Source organism: Micropterus dolomieu, linkage group LG06 (genome assembly GCF_021292245.1).
Source record: "Micropterus dolomieu isolate WLL.071019.BEF.003 ecotype Adirondacks linkage group LG06, ASM2129224v1, whole genome shotgun sequence".
Lineage (NCBI taxonomy): Eukaryota > Metazoa > Chordata > Actinopteri > Centrarchiformes > Centrarchidae > Micropterus > Micropterus dolomieu.
Window position 1 is genome coordinate 16159675 of NC_060155.1, and position 20477 is coordinate 16180151.

A 20477-nucleotide genomic window follows, 5' to 3' on the forward strand; every position below is an offset into this window, starting at 1 on the left:
TAATTTTGTATGTATGTTTAATGTCTGCCTCACCGTCATTGCTGATTTTTCTCTGATTGGCTCTAAAGACGCAGCAAGGGCTCCATATCATCTGCTGCAGGAGATTTGACACCTAGTCAGTCGTCCACCATGATATGTGTGTGAACATGGCAGCGAGAGTTCATTTTTTATTTTACCCAATTGGCAGAACTACACAGTATATAGCGACACATGTACAGTATATTGTGTGTAGTTTAGACAAAAGGATATAAAAGTGAGCTGGTAGCTGAATAGTAATACATGTGTTACTGTAAATGCATTTGTGAAATATTTTAAAGCACCCTTTAGAAATAAATGGTTGGTGCTTTCAACATAAACAGCCACAGCTGTGCTTCTTCTGGTGTACATATGAACTCACTTTAACTGTAACAGACATAATCATACATCATTTTTATGTCTGATTGTTTTTGAAAACCCTTGGAATGAGGTGATGGGAATGGTGATTGGATGATGATGAGCCCCTAATATACAATTTTACAAGCCCAAAGGACTCAGAACATTACAGCAGATTACCATGATTACCGTGATGAGCCAACCCATTTATCTCTGTCTGTTTCTCTCTTCCTTTCTCTCTCTGTCTGTCTGGTTCTGTCTCTCGCAGCACATACAGAAGCCTCCAGTGAAGGAAAACCCATTGGGAGACGGCCTGGAGGAGACAGCCCGCATGAGAACCCTTCCAAGCCCCCCTCAGTGAAGGTGATAGGGGGCTCACCGTCTGCCAGCTGGGCACGTCCCTGGAGTCTTGCACTTCTCTTTGCTGCACTCTGCTTGCAGTGGACCCTATTCTGATGCCAGCCCCCTCTGTGAATCTCCACACCCAACCCTGCCCCTTTAGGAACCACATACATGTGCACAGACACTCATATCATATACATAACATGCATAGTATCCTTACTCATGTCCTCAATGTACATGGACGGATGGTATTGATAGAAAACATGACTGCGGTGTGGAAAGGAAGAGGACAACACTGTAGGAGACTTGACCTGCAGCATCACCAGTGTAGGTGTTTGCACAAGCTAATCTCAAATGCACGCTCATCTACAAAGATTAGGCCTGCTGCTTCTTCTAGGCTGTTCTGGGGCTAGACATTTGGGTATGCAGACACAAACACAGCCCTACCCTTTGTGGTTCAGAACGGGACTGCATCATTCTGATTTTACTTTAAAAAATGCTTACACATATACAGACTCACATACACGTTTTTTACATATACAGTACAAATAAAGAGGTCTTCTTTTTCTGCTGCTGGTTTTTACTTAAACTTTCAGGCTCATAACCTCATCACGGCCACCGCACCATTTGCCAGCCAGGCAGAAGATTTCAGCTCATTTGAAAACTCACCTCATTTTCTTTTCAAGGATTAAGGAATGCATGATAGATTGATAGATCAATCCCAGGTGTCCAGCCCAGAATAGCAGATTTGATATTCTCTAATGACTGTGTACCTTGGCAGGGATTAGACTGTAATGACTTCACAGGTAGAGAATGGGCACACTTGCACGGCTGAACACACTGTGCAGACAAACTAGGTGTGTATAGTATGTAACTGTATATATGTGGAAAGATTTGACGTATGTATGAGGTTCTGACTCAACAAAAAGCTCTTAACTGATTGAGCTGAATGGGATTTTCTTTTCTTTTCCCTTACCTATGAATGGACTTTGCTTGTCTGATCCATGTTAGTTTAGTGTGGTGATTTAATTTCTGTAACAAATAAAGCAGGAATGCACATAATTTTCCAACTCAAGCCCATGACATAATTGGACAAATTTAGGACATTTAAACATTTAAGTCTGTACATTGTTGATTTTACTAATATTTATTGTGCATCCTGTTTGTGTGTTTGCTCGTTGAATTGCACATAAATGCATGTATACCTACCAAGTTATCACATTTGTCATGATAGGATCAGGCCCTTCCTCAGGAAGCATCACAAACTCATATATTGCCTTTTCCATCACATCTCGCTGATGGCGTGACGTCACATTTCAGCTTCCTATCTCAAATGATGGTTTGTAACTTGAAAATAAGAAGAAAGTTGGAGCTGCAGATCCAACACATTCAGATTCCAACACAATTTAACGCACACACAAAAACATGTACAATATTTTTTCCAGAGTTGGGCGTATCTATTGCTTGATCCAGTACAGTGGTGGCCATTGTGTACGTCCCTCTTCATGGATTTATCAAACATTGTGCAAAATAAGCTCTAATATTTCTCCACCCAATCTTAAGCAGACCATTCCTTGGAATTCCAACAGAATAAAAGCAAATCCTTCTTTGTTTGACGTATTATTATTATTATTGACTAATGGTTTCCTCTGTATACCTTTTTCTCACTTGTGTAGATATGGATGGTTTATGAGTGAATGAGGATGAATGTATGGTCAATGCTATGCAAATACAGTGTTAAACCTGATAATGCCTAAAAGCTACACATATTACAGTATCTAAGCTAAATAGGTTTACACATTTACATGGGTCTATGTGCAGTGAAATACCTCTTTCATTAACTAGCCTTTGTTGTTCCTTCCTCTCCCTACTTAAAAGTAATTCACCACTGACCCAAAGGAGAAGACGGATGACCTGCTTAACTACTTGCAAATACATATTGTACATTAAAGCCCCGCAGTTAACGAAGAATGGAGATGATTGCGATTATGCAAGGTTTTGGCAGTTTAAATGTGTCACATCGGCTGCGTTCAGACTGCAGGCCTTAATGCTCAATTCAGATTTTTTCCCGAGATCCAATTTTTTTTTGTTTGACAGTTCACATTATAATTTAAATGTGGCCCACATCAGACTCCAGTCTAATCTGTCCGCGGCCTGAAAGTGACCCGCATGCGCAGAAGAATAACACGATGTCACGTACGCAGCACGCCGTTGCAGGCTGCAGAAGTAAACGAGGAGCAACATATCTCCGGTTAGCTAGCGGGAGACTCCCGGTTTTCATTGACCTCTCATGGGTCACAATTCTCCCGAATTATGACACGTATGCACAACTTTCTGTTCGTTTCATTACGGTTTCTGGCGCTGTACAACGCAGCTGCCCCACAACCCACTCTCTCCGTCTCTCTCTCCTCACTGTGTCCGCTCGGACAAGTAGCATGCATGTAACTCAGAAGAGAGCCCCGGTGCGGTGGATTTTAGGTATAAGAAAGGGAATTTGTGAGCAGATGATAGCGAGGTAGAGAAGGAAGAGAGCCACATTTTTAATTACGGCTTTTTGTGGAGCTTTTTCGTTCACCGCGGCTCCGTCTACAGCAGAACAGCTGCTCAAGTTTCATCAAATGCGACCCGAGTGTCCAGACTGAGGTCGCATTTAAAAAGATCCGATCTGTATCGGATTTGGACAACATATGGAAGTGGCCCAATCCGAACTGGGAAAGATCAGATTCCTGTTCACACTGTCATAAAAGATCAGATCTGAGTCACATATGGGCAAAAAAAATCTGATTTGGGTCACATAGGCCTGCAGTCTGAACATGGCCATCTTCTTGTGTTCTGTAACTATATGTTTGTAGTTCATATGATTATCTTTATTTAGCCTATGTTTTGTTCCTGACTGTCGTTCACTGCAGGCAAAGATCACATACAGCCTTGCATGTGTTTAAATGTACATATTTTAAGTCACTTTTTTGTGTCTTGTTTCCTCTCTTTTATATCAGTATGATACAGTGGAGCTGAGCTCTATTAAAGGTGCTCTGCTTTTTTGCTTGTCTCCCTAGCCTCTCCTTAAAGAGTATCAGTCACTATAGACATTGATAAGAAAAGATGTTTATTAAATGCCCTACACTGATGGCACACCCATCCAAGTGTTTATTTATTTTTGCTTTTCTTTTTTCATTATGAGAAGAGGTCAAATCAGCCATAGTAAAAACACCTTAGGTGTGCAGGCTTTTAAATAGGCCTATGTTAGAATATTGCCTCACTTTGTTCTCAAAGCAGAATATTAAAAAGTGAGGTGACATTATGCACATGCCGTGATGCTTTGAGAGTCTTTTAAAGGAATAATTTGACATTTTGGGAAGTACACTTCGCTTTCTTGCCAATAGTTGCCTAGTAGCACCTCTAAAGCTAAACATTTCGTTTTAGATACAAGAACCCAGGAAGTCGTTGCACTCAACCACAGGCTGCCAAGAAATAGTTCAAGGAGATCAGCAAGGTGAATTTGTGAACTTGAGAGAGTCAGGCTAGCTGTTTCTCTCTGCTATGCTAAGCTAATCACCTCCTGGCTCAAGCTCCGTAGTCAGCGCACAGACATGGAAGTGAGATTCATTTTCTCATGTAACTTGGCAAGAAAGGGAGTAGGCTAAGCTTTTTTGTTGAACTATTCCTTAAAACCAAGCAGACATAGTAACTATGATTGCATTGCACTGGCTTGCTTTCTGTCTAAAAACACATCACTTTCATTGACCATACTCATCTGCTGGTGAGCAGTGGATGAGGACTGAGTTATGAGGGCATAGGACATGTCTTCTAAGTCTGACCCTGTCTATTTGCATCCAGGAAGCCTCTTGCTAAACATATCAGTCAATGTCTGCACCAGGAATAGAGGCAGAGGGGAGTGTGAGAGTGCAGAAGATATGGAAAGGTTTGGTGCTGGAAAGGACCACGGCAGACAGTCAGTCGTGATGACAGCGGCGTCGAAAGTGAAAGTTTGCTAGCTCAGCTGATGTGTGGCTGACCCATTGGCTGCTCCTGCAGGGGAATCTCTGCCTATTCACAGGCTATAATTGCCCTGAATTAGTCCGTGCTGTCAGCTGCAATGTTAGCATCACTGCTAGCCTAACATAGCTACTGTGAGACATCTATAAACACAAAGGAAGCATGAAGGCTGCCACTGTTGGTGAAAGCAGACACATGTTTGTGGGTTGACATGCAGACTGCTACAACTCTCTCCTTGAGATTAAAACAAAGTTAGGTTGTCATGTGGTATCACTGTTTCATGTATTTTAGTGTTCAGATAGTGTAATCTGAGAAAGCCTGATCCGTCATACAAACGGACCGAAGCAAAAAATATTTAGAAGTCATGTTTAAAATTGCTCTTGAGGGTAACAGTTCTTTTTTCCTCCATAGTGATTATAAAAGCATTTGATGGCAATGTATCAGGCGACAGTGGCCCTCCAAGTCTCACCACACCTCCCACTGTTTTAGCCATCAGCCTGGGAGCACACTAATAGTACTTTCCTGGCTAAAGCATACAATGTCCACAAGCTCTTTCTCACTCTGTGTCTCTCTCTCTCTCTCTCACACACACACACACACACACACACACACACTTTTATGAACACAAAAATCATCACAAATACACACCAATGATCTCATTCACACGTCCTGTCCCACAGTTATACACTTCCAATTGTCTGTATTTGATCCTTGGAGTCTATTTCATGCTTGTTGCTGTGAAACTGAGTGTCTGACTGGCTACAGATGAGAGCAGAGACGGTGCCCAGTGCAAGGATATCGTGCCTCCTCTTTGCCTGAGCTGTAATTGGACTGCATTGTCCCTGCCTGACAAAACCAAAGCCGTCTGTCGTCCTTTAATAACCTCCGCTGACTGACGCAGAGAGCCATGGATGACTTTAAAATATGGACAATAATGGGAGCAAACTCAGACACTGAAAGAGAGTTAGTGTGAAAATTACTTTCAACTGCGCTTTCTTTTTTAAGTAAGCTTTTTCAAGACACTTTAATTGTATTGAAAAGGGGTATGGATGATTCAGTGTATTATACTGTAGGCACAGACATACACACGCATTGCAAGGAGCAGCGTGGTCACTGAGGGTAACTGAGAATTCAGGGGACCTGAGGTCACAGCTGCTCAGCTGTCTGTCTGGTCTATTTTAAACGGTAGCACACATCAGCGCTTCTGTCCCACTGGCTTGGCCAAGTCCACACCTAAGCGTCCACACACACACTGAAATCTTTCTTGTATTAGTAAAGAGTACTGTAGGTCTAACATTAAGTTTCACATTCAGAGATGAACCACAGTCGCATCACACCATGAAACGATCCTTAAGATTCATAACTGCATCTTCAGATGTTCCCTGATGTCAACGTGATTGCTGATTGTCTTACCTTTACAGCCTGGGGATCAGAGTGACAAGCTTGAACTAGGAGGAGGGAGCAAAGGAAGGAGGGAGTGGTGGTGGTGGGGGGGGGGGCGTCCTATAAGCTTGCCCGGGGCACCGAATGTGCTAAGCACTGGAAATAGCTTTTCAAACACCAACAATTGGGTTAGGTAGAGGAGAAACGAAGGGGGACCTGCAGCTCCTATTAACCACAGCTCTCCTTAAGTTTCAGTCATCAACTGTATCCAGTCCCCCCTGCGCAGAGCTCCCTATGCCCTCACAACAGGCTAACACAAGCTGCCACTGCCAATTCTTCCTCTGTCACTCTGCTCCACTGGCCAATTAGCATTATGCTCAATGAAGTCAATCAAGCTCAAGAGCTGACTAATTGAGTCCAATTAAACACATTTTCAACATGACAGACTATCAAGAAGAGCCTCAGCAACACTGACAGAGATCAAATCTGTAACAGGGACACAAGAACTTTTGCTTGAATCTTCCTATTCACTGATTGGCCTCACATGTCAGTTCTATTTCCCATCATGCACTGTGCAGCTGGCACAGGACAGGTAAACAGTGTTAGGAAGTGTTATCCTCCTGGCAGCTACCGTGAGGTTGTTATCACTTTCTGTCTGTCGGTAGGAAAAACTGTTGCAGTGCACACCGGCTTGTTGCTGAGTGAAGAAATATTATAAAAAACCAGCATGTATGTACAAAACCTTTATGTATACCAACCTTTTTTTCAAGTTAAGCTGCATTCAGTAGACAGCTCCCTCTGGCAAGTCATCCTGGATTTGTACGAACAGCGCCGAATATTAACGCAATAATGCAGAACAGCCATTCAGCTGTGCAATAATCTCAGATCCCACAAGAATCCCAATTTATTCTATCTGTTATGAAAGACAAATAGAGACGGACGTGAACCTCCCCAACACACGCCAGAGGACTGGGTGTCTGGCATGGACCCCTTTCTAACCACTCTAAGGACACCCGAAAGGTGAAGAGGTTTTCTGGACTTCAGTGCCCACTGGGTAGGAGGTCAGGTAGGGCTCTGCTCAAACATGTCCCTGAACATGTCTCAAGCAGATGAGAGGGAAGAGAGAAAGCATATTGGCTAGAGCATGACAGAAAACGTTATACATGCCCTGTATCTTTAGGGGTACAACCTTTCTATATACAGTCTATGGGTACAACAGTATTACTGTCAATATGACATATGGACGCTGTTTATAGTGCAAAAGTGTGTGCGCATTTACCAGCTTTTCTGCTCCTTAAACTGTACACTCTAATGCAGGTTATAAAAGTAAACAACCCGCCATTACGGCATTTATCCTGCGCAGTAATACTGAATTTAAAGCGAACGATTTAACTTTTCAATTGCATAGCTTTCCCCAAGAAATATGAACAGAAACTCCTGTAGAACCTTACATGTAGAATCTTACATGTAAAAATGAATGTCATTGGAATCGAGATGAAATTGGGGTTACATGTAATCCAGATGTCTAAAAGTTAACTCCAGTTTAAAAGACACCTAGATGTCTTTTCGCCTGGAAATAACCAAACAAAGTTTACTGGGTGGTGTCGGCTGTAGCAAAAATAAACTGTGGCTGTCTGCTCTGTCAGAAATCATGCTCACTGCATTGTTTTCTGTTGCAAATAAGAGAATTCCACTTTGTTAATTTCACAAGTTTCTGATTTTTTTAAATTATGTATTTAATTTAATTACTATAAAATAAGACATGGATTGCAAGTTTGTTGAAATCATAATCACAAACTACCAAATCCTGAAAATTCTGGATAGAGCGTAATTAATACATTTAGGCATTATAACAAAGGTTATGATGTTAATGTTATTTATTTCCCCTAAATACTTTTATACTTAAGTAATTTCAGACCTGTTTTTTTACACTGCTGATGTTCAGCCATCTTCATCCTGACAGTGATCAATCCAATCTTTTCACTGATCCCAGTGTGACTATGCAACCTCAGTAGTGATGGGTGAGGACGACTGTCATTAGAATGTATTGTGTGTTAATAAGGCTGTGCAGAGGGGTCTGAACATTAGCCACCATGAACGTCTGGCTCTTAGGAAAACAGATTAACTATGTCGCCACATGACAATGGCCAGCTGGAGAGAAATGTCGGCTCGCTAGCAGGACCCCAGATTCAAATTAGACTGGAAGGGGTCTGCATCGGAATGGTGTGAGGTGTGATTGAGAAGGTTAAGAGGGAGTTTGCGTGTGTGTGTGTGTGTGTGTGTCTGTCACACATGTCAGGCTCGCTCTGTTTGGCATGCTACAGGCAGCCTCCTTCCTCATGTCCCGGAGATGGATGCGCATTGGTGTGAATGTTCCATGGCTCCCATGGGTGCCATTCCACCTTTCCAACTCTCTCTCCCTCTCTCTCCTTCTCTTTCTATCTCTATCAGGCTGGAACTGAATTCACACATTTACCTGTAAGATGTTTTGTCTTAGCTGGTCTCTGTTTATTTTTATTTCATACTACCCGTTGTCCTGTCAGGATTTTTCCCCATACATTTGTCACATGAATTTGTTATGTTAGAATGAACCTAACATTTGGAGCAAGAATGTTAACTCACTAATGTGTTGGTGTATGTGTGTGACCCAGGATGAATGAGTGTGCTTGTACACAGGAGCATCATTGATTGGCTCTGATTACGGATTCAAGGACGCCTGCTGCTGTCCAATTGTGCGATTATGGGAGAGGGGAAATCAATGTTGCAGGGCTTTTAGCCCTTCACCCTCATACTTATAACACATATAATCTGTCCTTCCTCATACCAGACAGGATTTGGATTACATTAATGACACTAAAAACACATTGCTTCACTTGACTACTGTTGGGCCAACAGCTTTCTTTACTATGATTTCTTTTTTCAGACATTTTCATACACATACTGTATATTCGTAACTATAATATGAAAACGATATGTAGAGGGTACATAGGCTATGTGACATACAATTCCTGGTAACTCCTGGTAAGAAAGCAAACATGCCAAAACCTTTTACCAAAAGTGATACTGGAATTAATAAATGTAATTACTGAATTTTCAATTGCAGTGCCCTACGCTGTTACTGAAAATGTAATCACATTAATGTGTTTCTAAGCAATACGTTACTGCCCAACAGTCTGGTTCAGGAAACTGTTTACAAATTCTTGATTTCAAGTCCATAATCCTACTTTCCAGCTGTTTATCAATGGAGAAATTAGTTTTTCACTACCTTTGGTAAATTAAAGCTTTCTTCCCAGCAGAATAGTTGACTTATCATATTTGCTTCAGTGCAATTATGACATTTTAATGTTATTATTTATGCCTGTGCTTGCCTTCTGTTACAAGTCAAAATGTCTATTGTTCAAATTTTGAGACAGACTTCCCATGGTGCAGGGTATGAATTGTGTAGATTTTTTACTATAGCACGAATGCAGTGATGATATCATGTTGAAGTCAATTTTTTTTTAAATTATTTGACTTGACCTGATGTTCATTTTAGGGAAGAAAGTACTGATTGCACACTGACTCCAATCTACAAATGTAATACTAAGATGGAAACCATTTGACCTGATAAGGCTCTATCAGGAATCAGAATGCTAAAAGCTGTCAAATGATTCTTTCAAATAGTCTTACAATTACAAATTAATAGTTACAGCCCTTTCCTTTTTGATGTCCACAGAAAAAATGCCTCTCACTGCAGGCACCTTGTGAAATATGTATGTATGTATCACTGATCATTACAGTGTTACATGCTAAGCACACCCTTGTTAAATTCGCTGCTGTAAGTAATGCTCCACTCGGTGAGGCACACAGCATTCTTCCACTTGGGGCTGCGGGAAATGTGCACACAGCATTACAGCTTCATTTGACATCCTACCAAAGACAGACTGTTTCTCAGCTGACAGATTTACAGGCTAGATTTGTTTTATTATTCCAGTTAACAAAGGCACATGAAGGGAGTGCTAAGAGAACCGTCAGTCTAAATGGCAATTCCCCATTAGCAGCTTCAGGGCGAAGGAAAAGGCCTCAGACAAAACCATGCCAATACCAAAGCTAGGCAGCTTTCAGAAGTGGGTTGTTTAAAATAGGAAAAAATTGCATGTGAAAGCTTGCAGCTTATATCAGCGGTAAAACGTTGTACTGACACAGTCACTTACTGTATTTGTGTCAAGGTGAGTCAGCACTGATGCATTGCACTTTTTATGTGGTCTCTCTCATTAAAAACAAATTGGAGAAATGTGAGGAGGAATAATGATAAAGTCCTTTTCTGTACAGGGGAGGGCTGAGGAATGTTGAAGGAATGTGTGGATATTCTAAAGTGGCAGTGGGAAAAGAATGAAGGACTCCTCACAGGGGGCTGAGAACCACACAGAGACGTGGCCTCCCACTGTTTCCAAGGTCCACGTGGAGGGAGAGACGCTGCCAATCTGGATCAAGATCCTCCATAGAACCACATAAAACCTGAAGAGAGTTGAGGTTAGCTGACTCTGAACCATTTTCATGCATCAGAATTCAGAGAAGACTTGCGGCTTATTTCAGCGTTTTTAATATCTGTCATGAATCCAAGGTCAGCTGTCAAGGTCGCAGGAAAATATTATCTACCAACCTTATTATTTTTGTAGCCCAGAATGTGGAGCTTACCACCATGAATTTAATTATTATATGGATATACGTATTATATAAATACATGTATTGCCCAGGAAACAATTACTGCCGTGCGAGTTGGTTGTAAGAGGTCATCTGAGTCTTGCAGTTTTGTCATCTCTTTCTGTGAGTTTATGAGTTTTCACTGCATGAGGCAAATGAGGAGAGTAGTTAATTTATCCTCGAAGACATATGACAAATAGAGGAGGTGACATATCTATATGAGAGAACAGCATGCAGGCAAATGAACAGAGTAATTGGATGAAGTTGGTGCAGGACTGAGGAGACTCCACTGCCAGATGGGTACAGTCTGCCATTGAATATGAGAGAAAGCGATAGGAAAACGGGCAGTGTTTGAATCAGCACAGTCCACTTATTTGATATGTCTACATAAATGAAATATGTGCTTTCGTTTCTGTCTCAATGACTACATAAGCCTCTGTAAATTAATATGTATTAAAACACATTATCCAGCTTTAAGTTGTATTTCAATTAGAATGTACTCTGCCGCATCCCATGGTAATTCTGCTTCAAGTAGTTTGTGGGGTTTACGAGTTGGATTTAATTTTATTGTAAGATGAATCTACGATTTTTCTCTCCTCCCCATGTCCATGCTTGGAGAAAACTGGAATGTGCTCAGATTACTGAACAGAAAAATTGCCAGGATGCCCACAGAGACATACAAAAGCACAACGCAACACACCACAGGGGGCATTTTCATCCATGACAGCGGCTGTTTACAAGAGCAACCCCAAGAATTCAAGGATCGCACATTGGCCATTAGCTGTTTTCACTCAATTCTAACCCTTTTCTTTTCAATTCTCTCTTTTGAAAACTGTATTTGTTTTATCTCCAGCATTTCTGGGAAAAAGTTTTTTCCCAACTCACTTCTCTGTCATTCTCCCCATATCATCCATCATCATATTCTGTCCTTATCTTGCCTCATAACCCCCCCCCCCTCCAATCCATTTTCTGTCATCATCTTTCTTTGGCAACAGGGGAGGGCTCCATGTGTGATATACAGATCTCCTGTTTTTGGAGGCTGAGTTTGCACAGACAGACACTGGGTAAATGTGATCAAGGGATGATGTAGCACTGCAAAATGGCAAAGAGACAGGCAAGAAGAGAAGGCAAGCACTACAACAACTCTGAGTTTAAGTTTTATACATGACTGTGTTTTAACAGGCAAGGATGAATGCACGATCATATGTTCTCATGAGGCATAGACAGGAAGAGGAAGACAGCAGAATGTGTTTACAAGAAAGAAAATAGTAACAAGATGGACTGAAGAAAAGAGACCATGAACGAGGTACCAGAAAGGGAAGCGATAGACCTGGTGAGTAATGTGTACACACTCGAGCAGTCTGGCGAATGTGCTGAACTCAGGCTAATGGCTGACATAAAAACCCAGAAAAGAGGCAGAATCGATGCTATCTGTAAGAGCCCAGGATGAGACCGGTGTGAGGGAGAGGACACAATGATCTCCCTCTAAAGGCTGATTACATCTGTTGAAACAGCACACTGATATTTACATGGAAACCCGACAGAGGCCCGGCAGTGGGCCCTGTATACGCTGGCCAGTCCTGCTGCTTCCTGGTGTGTGTGTGTATATGTCTTCTCTCAGATCTGGCTGTACTCTGCTCTTTTTGTCATTAATGTCTTCATAAAACCGTACCCTTGAGCGTGGTGGGTGTTCTGTTGTTCTTGTGCATGTCAATGTCACAGTATGACAATGATAAAAATGACAAGATCCTCCATTACACAATTTTCATATGGTTACTTAAGCTGACCTGAGATTGCCTCTATATGTGCGTGTGTGTGTATACAGTAAATGTTGTAAATAGGTCTGTGAACACATGCAAAATCCTCGAATGTCAAATTTCCATAAAGGACACCTGAATTACATTATAAAAGCTTCGTCTGTCACCTCTGTGTGTTAGCATCTGCTTTTGTCTCTAGTTTGACAGCAGTGATTTGATGCAATCAGTGATTAATCAGCAAGTGCTACATTTAGGTGTGGCAATCCTGTGTGTTATGAATATTTTCACCTGTTGAGTATTGTACTGCTTACTGTTGATGAGTAAAATGACCTCCTGATGCTTTCATAGTACAGCAACACAATAATCAATATGCTTAATTGTTCCTCTTATGCAGAATCTGTTAAATAAATCATCCTGTAAATACTGTAAATTAGTCAAATTGAAGGTGAAGGAGATGTGGTACTTCATTTTTAAGATGCTTTGGGACCCAGTGTTTCCCCTTACCCTTCTCTTCATCCATGTGTTTAGACAGTGATGATTTGTTATTTGTAAAACACAGTGGAAAAGCAGGGCAGAACCTAGAACCAAGATGGTACAGGTTCTTATACGTTCAGTTTATGGGAAGCTCCAGGTTACAGGTCTTCAAGTTCATGTAGTGGATAACAGCTGGGTGCATATTAAACATACAGATTTCAGTGTGCAGCACATTTAGAGAGAAAGGCCTGTGTTATATTAACATTTTCTTCCATCTATCTACTTAGGAACTAAGTGTGAGTGTTTTTGCCTGAAAGGAGTGGAAAAACATCTGTAGTATTTCTGTACAGAAGCAATGTAATTTTCACTAGAAAACTTCATCACGCCCTGAAAATGCTCACCACATAATTACTGCATGTGTACACTAAACTGACAGTTGCTTAGTTGTACGGTCTCTCACCCCATTCTCCCCCATCTCTTTGCTACCATTCTGCCTCCCCTATTTTGTGCTCCCCGGTCTCCTGAACTTCCCCTAGCATCCTGCTCCTCATTAGAAGGCCTTTCATGGTCAAAGCCAATAAAACTTCAATGGGAGGCAGCTTGAAGAAAACATGGCTCTTCTGTGGCTTTACTGAGCGTTAATTACATGATCCCTGCACCAGACAGTGGAGGGCCAATCAGTTTCTCCAACAGCCCTGCCGACCTATGGCCACATGTGGGACACAGTCAGACACATAAAATCACATTACACACACACAGACTGCCTCTGACACACAGAAGAAGTGCGCACAGACACACACGCATTAAGGTCATACATACACAAAACCATATAATACTGACAGACATATCAAACACACACACACTTTGCTGCCACTAGACTTATTAACCTCTGGCCACATGTGCTTAACTTTGCTCTCACAGCAACAAGAAAAGTGAAGAAACAGCATTATACATAATTAGAAAGTGATGTCTGTCTGCTGTGTGGCACAATTACACAATTTTCAACTTTTAGCAGAGTAACTGCAATGGTGTAGTGCCAGATTTGCCCATGCACAGGCTGCAAATGAGTGAGACACTTGACATTGCAGAACGGAGGTGTAAATCATGCCTGCTCATTTCAGAGCTGCAATAATGGGAAGTGAGTGTAGCCATTTGTTAGTAAGTGATATGTGAAACGCTGTCCTCTTTGTTTGGACTCATGCAGCCACAAGGAACAGACTAATTATAGAGTAACATTTCCTGATTTATTCATAAACAATGTCTGCCTTCGTAAATATAATGACTGGGAGGCACATGGCTCTCTCCTTCTCTCTGTCTATTCTTGTTTCTTCCTTTGCTTCTCAGTGTTTGTCAATCTGACGTGCGACGGCTAGTTATTTCAGGCTGCACTGGAGTTTTTCCATGTGTCACTGTGATAATGCGTGGTGGCATCTCCTTCCGCAAACAATCCTTAAAAAGCGTCTCCCACAGGAGTGACACCATCAAACGCCGTCTGATTCAATTTCACACAAGATAACTAAAGAGACATTATTATTATTATTATTTATGTGAGAGAGCTATATGTCTGTTTACTGCTGTAACACAACACAGTATATAAGGTTTACTTCCCAGGAACGCTACACATCGGCTGAATCTTTTGTGGGTTTGTAATGCCACATGAAACATGTGAGGTAATTTCATGTTTTTACCTGAATTTATGATTATATATGCTCATATCCATGTCTAGGGGACACATGAGCCTTACATTTGAAACCACCAGTGCAATACTCAAAGGGTCATCAGCTAGCTAGCACAAGACCATTGAACTCAATTGTTGCTTCATAGGAAGAGGGCTCTGGGTTTGCACCAACCTGAACTGAGTGAACTTTATCCTCTCACATACACCCTTCTAAACATTAGTTATGGACTTATTGTTGCCATTCGCCATGACAAGGCACTGGCTTGCTGGATCTGGAGCTGGGAGGAGCAACTGATTAGAAGTAATGAATAAAGTGAAATATTAAAAGTGTGTATGAAATGTACCCTGGTTTCTAAACAAAGCAGTTCCTTTAGAGACATTAGAAGAAATGGCTTTCACCAAGCAAAGCCAATTAGATAAGCATCCTTCATACAGGAAAAGATTGGCTACTTGGACAGTAAAGAACACAAAACAAAAAAGGGGAATTAATGTAAGACAACACAAGTAGGTGAGCATAGTTCTTGTTTCTCATCCCTTATTGTCGGTGCTTGCTCAAGCCTGAAATTATTCAGGAACATTTCACACTTGAGATACTAACCAACACATACAGGAACAGAAACTCACATAATGAATGCATTCGGCAGGTGACAGGTAAACTGGCAACTCCTCTGGGCAGGTAGCGACTTGTTTAATTGCACATCGACGTGCGATGTGGAGCATGTATGCAGAGACACTCTACAGAGTGGAGAAGAGTACTCAGCGTTGGCCTGCATCGGTGGGTGGGTACCTAGGGTCGAGGGCACGCCCACAGTTCACCGGTGACACCTGGCTGGAGGAGCTCAAGCTGTCAGGACGCGTACAGCACATTCTTTCACAGCGATCCAGACCCCCTTATAACACACCAAGGACCACATAAACATTTATACTGATGAAAAGATGATTTCAAAACTAATGCCAGGAATCAACACTGTTAGACAGTAGCTGATGCTATTCTGAAGCATGTCTAAAAATACCTGTTTAGATGATAATAAAAAGGGAATAGCAGAGGGGAAAGAAAGAAAGAGAGAGAGAGAGAGAGAGAGAGAGAGAGAGAGAGAGAGAGAGAGAGAGAGAGAGAGAGAGAGAGAGCCTACTCTACTCTCTCTCTTTCTTTCTTTCTCTCTCCCCCGCCTCCTCCTCATTCCACAAAGTGGCAGCGCTGGCATAGAATCGTTCAGAAAACCCTAAGCTGCAGCTGCCTGTGCGCACCTCTTAACTCAGATCCCCCCGGGCCGTCATAGCCGGTAGGCGTGCGGCAACAGAACCTGGCTGCACAGCGTCAGCGCAATTCAGTGCTATTTCTGACACGACTTTCAGTTATTTCAGCTGTACATGCGAAACCTAATTCTTTCATCTCTTGCCTCTCCCGCTCTATGTGAGCCAAAGCAGTGGATATAGGAGACAGGAGATTTGCACACATCCTGGGCACAGCGAGAGCAGATACAAGTATTTTTTTCTGTGGGGGGGAAACAATACAGCTCCTGTCCTGTTTTCGCATCGGCCCTACGTTTGGAGTGGAAAGATACGGGACCTCTGTGCTGTGAAGAGTCGCTCCTGTGCCGTGCAGCAGTGCGCGGAGAGCAGCCACAGACGCACCAAAAGGGCAGGAGGGATAAAGGAAGGTGGAGGATATTTTACGCACAGCAGCACTCAGTAGCCCTGTTTGACACGCGGCCACTTACTGGGAGTCTACTGCTCCGTTAAGGACTCAGCGCAGTCGCTTCGCCTCTTGGTCGGATTTGCACTTGACTAAGTCCACGAACAGCAGTCGGCCGGGATGGATTCCTTCATCATAGCGGCTCTAGCTGTGTGCTCTCTTACGGCACCAGTCTATGGTGACAGAGGGACCAGCAAAGCCCGGAGTTGTTCGGATATCAAGCTGTTTTATAGCGGTAAAGGATTCACTTTGGATGGTGTCCCTCAGTCTGAAATATCAGGTAAGCCACAATTTAAAATAAAACCTTGCCAAACGTCTGCTGCGGTCGTGTTGTGCGCACTCTTAATCTGGACCAAATCTGATCTTTACCCCTGAACCCAAGCACACTGTCAGGATCATCTAGCTGTCCAAGACACTGCAGTAATCGTTTAAATTGTGCCATAATATGTTCAATCCACTGTGAAGCACCATCCAGTTGCTATAAACTCATTGCCACTGAGAACCATTATCCCTCTGCAAGTCCCCCTAGGAATGTTCGTCTATTTTGGGGCCAAAGTCGCACCTGCAGTAACACCATTTCTTCTATCTTCAGCAAGTGTTAGTGTGTAGCTCTGACACATCCTGTACAAAAGAATGATGCTGAAAATGAATGGCTGTAGGTTTGTGTGCAGTTTGTTTTGTTGTTAGAGTGAGCAAACCCACTTTCTAACTTTATACCCTTTTGAACCAGTAGTCACACTCACTTCATGTCACAAGGTAAAGCAGGGGAGCTCTAGCATCCCCCAAGATGAAACACTGCTTTGAAAATATGTTAAGACAGTACAGGCATGTCACAGACAATCTGGCTTTCTGATGCCTTATCAAAAATATGAAAAACGTCAAAGTCTCTGATACTTGACCTTGTTGAAAACACAGATGCAGGATAAGCACATCTCTTTCTGTTCTCATTTCTCATTTTCTAATTTTCTCAGTTCTCATTTCTTTCTCTTCTCGTTTTCTCCATCACTCTTAACTTAGCAGCTACTCCTGAATAAACTCCTAATCGTTTATCTTTTTTAAGCCGTCTAGTGTTTGTTCTGGGAATTCTGCCTTATAAATTGCAAGCCAGTCACTTGACCATGTAGCAATGCAAATACAATGTTGTTCACTGTGTCATTCATGGTCTGATGTCAGTCACAAGCCCCTCTGCAGTTCAGATGATTACACGTGTGCCTTCCCTGGAAATTGGTGCAACACTTACACACAGGGGCATACGCACACATACACGCACACAGAGTTTACTGCAATTTCAGGTTCTACAGTTACAGTACATGCATGGACAAGACAGGGGACTGTGATCGTGCATGCTTACACTATCACTTCCCTGTGCACAGATTCAAAGGAAATATAACAAAAACTTTTAACTCATTAGAATAATTGAATTTGCATTGAACTATTTGCCGAAAGTAAAGAGCAGATACTCTTTTACCAACAGGAAATGAGTATAGATGTGCGCAATGTACGTCTCAATTCTGCTACAATGATTCTTACTGGAACACTACTACAGTCCTTTCCAATCTGATAACACACCCTCTCCTCAAAAAGCCCCTCTAGACTTTGCACCAGTCACCTTCTCTGTTGTCCAATTCATTTTCCACAGAGTGCTACACTACTGTGACAGCAGATAAACTGTACTCCCCTGTAAAGACAGCAATGTTTGTACATTAGTACTGGCTGGACGGCACTGAGACATACAGGGGTGACTTTCTGCAGTATTCACCAAAAGGTCACACACTCAGGATGATCCTAAAGTAGACACTGTTCTATTTTCTGATAGCATATGGGCTCTTTCACAGCACAGCATGGTTTCAGAAAGAGTATTGTTGACAGAATTGACAGAAATAATATGTGTATAATATGCTGTGGGTTTTGCTTTCCACCCTACATATTTTAAATGTTTCCTCATGATTTCATTCAGGTTTCTAACTATCTAGAGCTGCCACTAAATGGAACATTAAGAGTGTGTCTATATGAGGAACATGATATTTGATGTAAAGAAATACAGTAGATCTTCCCTAGTGATTGCACTGATAGGATAGACTATAAGATTTGAGGGTGGGGCAGTAATGTGATGAAGCTGTTAGCTCATGTCATCGAGCCGTACATCATAAGGTAGTGAGGGGGCAAAGTAGTAACTGGACACTTCTAATTTAATTGATTGACCATACTGAATAAATCATTTGACAGAATTAATGCCAGCCCTGGTCCTTTAGAATTCCCCTTTTCTTCCAAATGCCTGTAATCCATAATGCTTTAAAGAGTAAATCTGTCTTGTCATGACACCACCTATTCCTCTTGTTTCAATCAATGATGTGGAGCTTACTTAAGGCTGGGGTCAATGCATTCTCAGTAAGAGGGAAAATAAGGGAGGGAGACAGACGCTGATGGCCAGGAAGAGATGGAGAACTGAGGGAGAAAAAGAGAGATGCAGAGGAGGATGGATGTGAGACGGAAAGAGAGATAGAGGAAAGGGGAGACATGGCTTTGACAATATTTCTCCCCGGGTCCCTGTCTCTTGGCTCTCAAGCATAAATAACCGCTCATCCGCTCCAGTCTGGCATATTAAACACCTTGGTAAAATATGAAAGCTTTAATTTATACCTCCAAATTATGAGTGACCTGAATGTTGTGGATGATCCCTGACATTTTCAGAAGGATATTTCCTGCTTTGACACCAGGGCTTGATGAACCTAATGTATTGGCTGGGCCTGACTCAAGGTCGCAGGTTGAGTACATCACCACGATTCAGACATGCAGAGACATGATGTTGACTTGCAGCACTTTAAAATCCTCTTCAATGCTACTGCACAAAATATTATTTAAAAAAAAGTCCTTGGCATACAAAGTACTGAATATACTTCTGAAACTCAAAATTAAACTTAATTTTTGGAGGCACAAAACTTGTATAACCAAACTTGGAAACATATGCAGGATATGCAAATAAAGTCTCAGCAAAGTCTGCAAGTCATATTTCTTGTGCTCTTAATCTTATTCAATTCCAAGATTTTGGGTTTAAAATATATGCTTATTACTTTTATACCTCTGTTCTGTGCGTTTGAGTTAGGTACTTTACTGAACATGTGAGTTAAAAAAAAAAGCAAGACATTTCCAACCAACTGAACGCCCCCATCAAATCTCACAGTCCCTGTTTGATTATGCTCAGTCAGCAGTGAAAGAAGAGTCCCTAGATATTGCTTTCACATTGATACGCCTCATATAACAACTTGGATAGTCCCCTGATCTTAAGTAATTTGCCCTGGAGAAAAAGCCACATGGAAGAAAGCTATTGAGTTATGGATGAGCCGTTTGTTATCATTGTGTTGAAGCTGTGTTTACTAGACCATTGGGTCAGTATCAGATGAGCAGAAATGAAAAGTGATGGCTCGCAAGTAATCAAGTGAACTGATTGATGCTCTTAAAATGAGTGTGATGATGATAGTTTAACTCCGCCGAGTGTAATCAGTTTTGGAAACAGCTTTTTTTGTTGGTGTTTACCAAAAATGCATGATTGATTTTTATGAGGCTCATCTGTCTCCTCCCTGAGCTGCCCCCTCCCAGTCCCACCCCATCATTACAGTCTTGATGACTTATCTTTTTGTCTTTCAGAGAATGACACTCTTCATCTCTCTGTTTCTCTCTCTCACCGGCTCTTAAAGAGAGAGGCGCCAGACGCTTGTTGAAAGCAGCTGGCAGCCAATAAGTGTTAGATGCTCAATGTCACATAAGCCCATACAAAAAAACAAGCTGCGTGAGACATCTGCAGGAAGGCCAGTCACATTTTGGTATGGCACTGGCTTTCCCATGCTGTATTTGTGTTGTTGTTTATCACTGGTTGCTACAGGCTGACTGTGAGTCGCTGAGCGCTGTGAAGTGTCATCTCTAACCAGTGTTTTGCTAATGATACAGTGGGATTGCTGCCCACCAGGCCTGCGAGAGTCTGTTGTTGACTAAAGACTGACTTGTGGCTGGAAATATGGGTTGATCAGTATGGTAGCCCACAGCGAAAAGTATGGGAATGTCTTGAACTCAGCAGCTTGACTGGGAATTTGGGTATAAG

At 42.0% G+C, this 20477-nt stretch overlaps 2 protein-coding genes across 3 annotated transcripts in view; both read left to right on the forward strand.

Moving 5' to 3' along the window:
• The window catches only part of gpc5c (glypican 5c), a 110161-nt gene extending 107831 nt beyond the window's left edge, over positions 1-2330 (forward strand). For both annotated transcript variants that reach the window (XM_046052313.1, XM_046052315.1), the window contains one exon: positions 641-2330. In XM_046052313.1, coding sequence (XP_045908269.1) covers positions 641-828 — 188 coding nt within the window. In that variant the 3' untranslated portion in view covers positions 829-2330. The remainder of the gene's footprint in view (positions 1-640) is intronic.
• Positions 2331-15906: 13576 nt separating this feature from the next.
• The window catches only part of gpc1b (glypican 1b), a 71756-nt gene continuing 67185 nt past the window's right edge, over positions 15907-20477 (forward strand). The window contains exon 1 of the mRNA XM_046052318.1: positions 15907-16661. Coding sequence (XP_045908274.1) covers positions 16502-16661 — 160 coding nt within the window. The 5' untranslated portion in view covers positions 15907-16501. The remainder of the gene's footprint in view (positions 16662-20477) is intronic.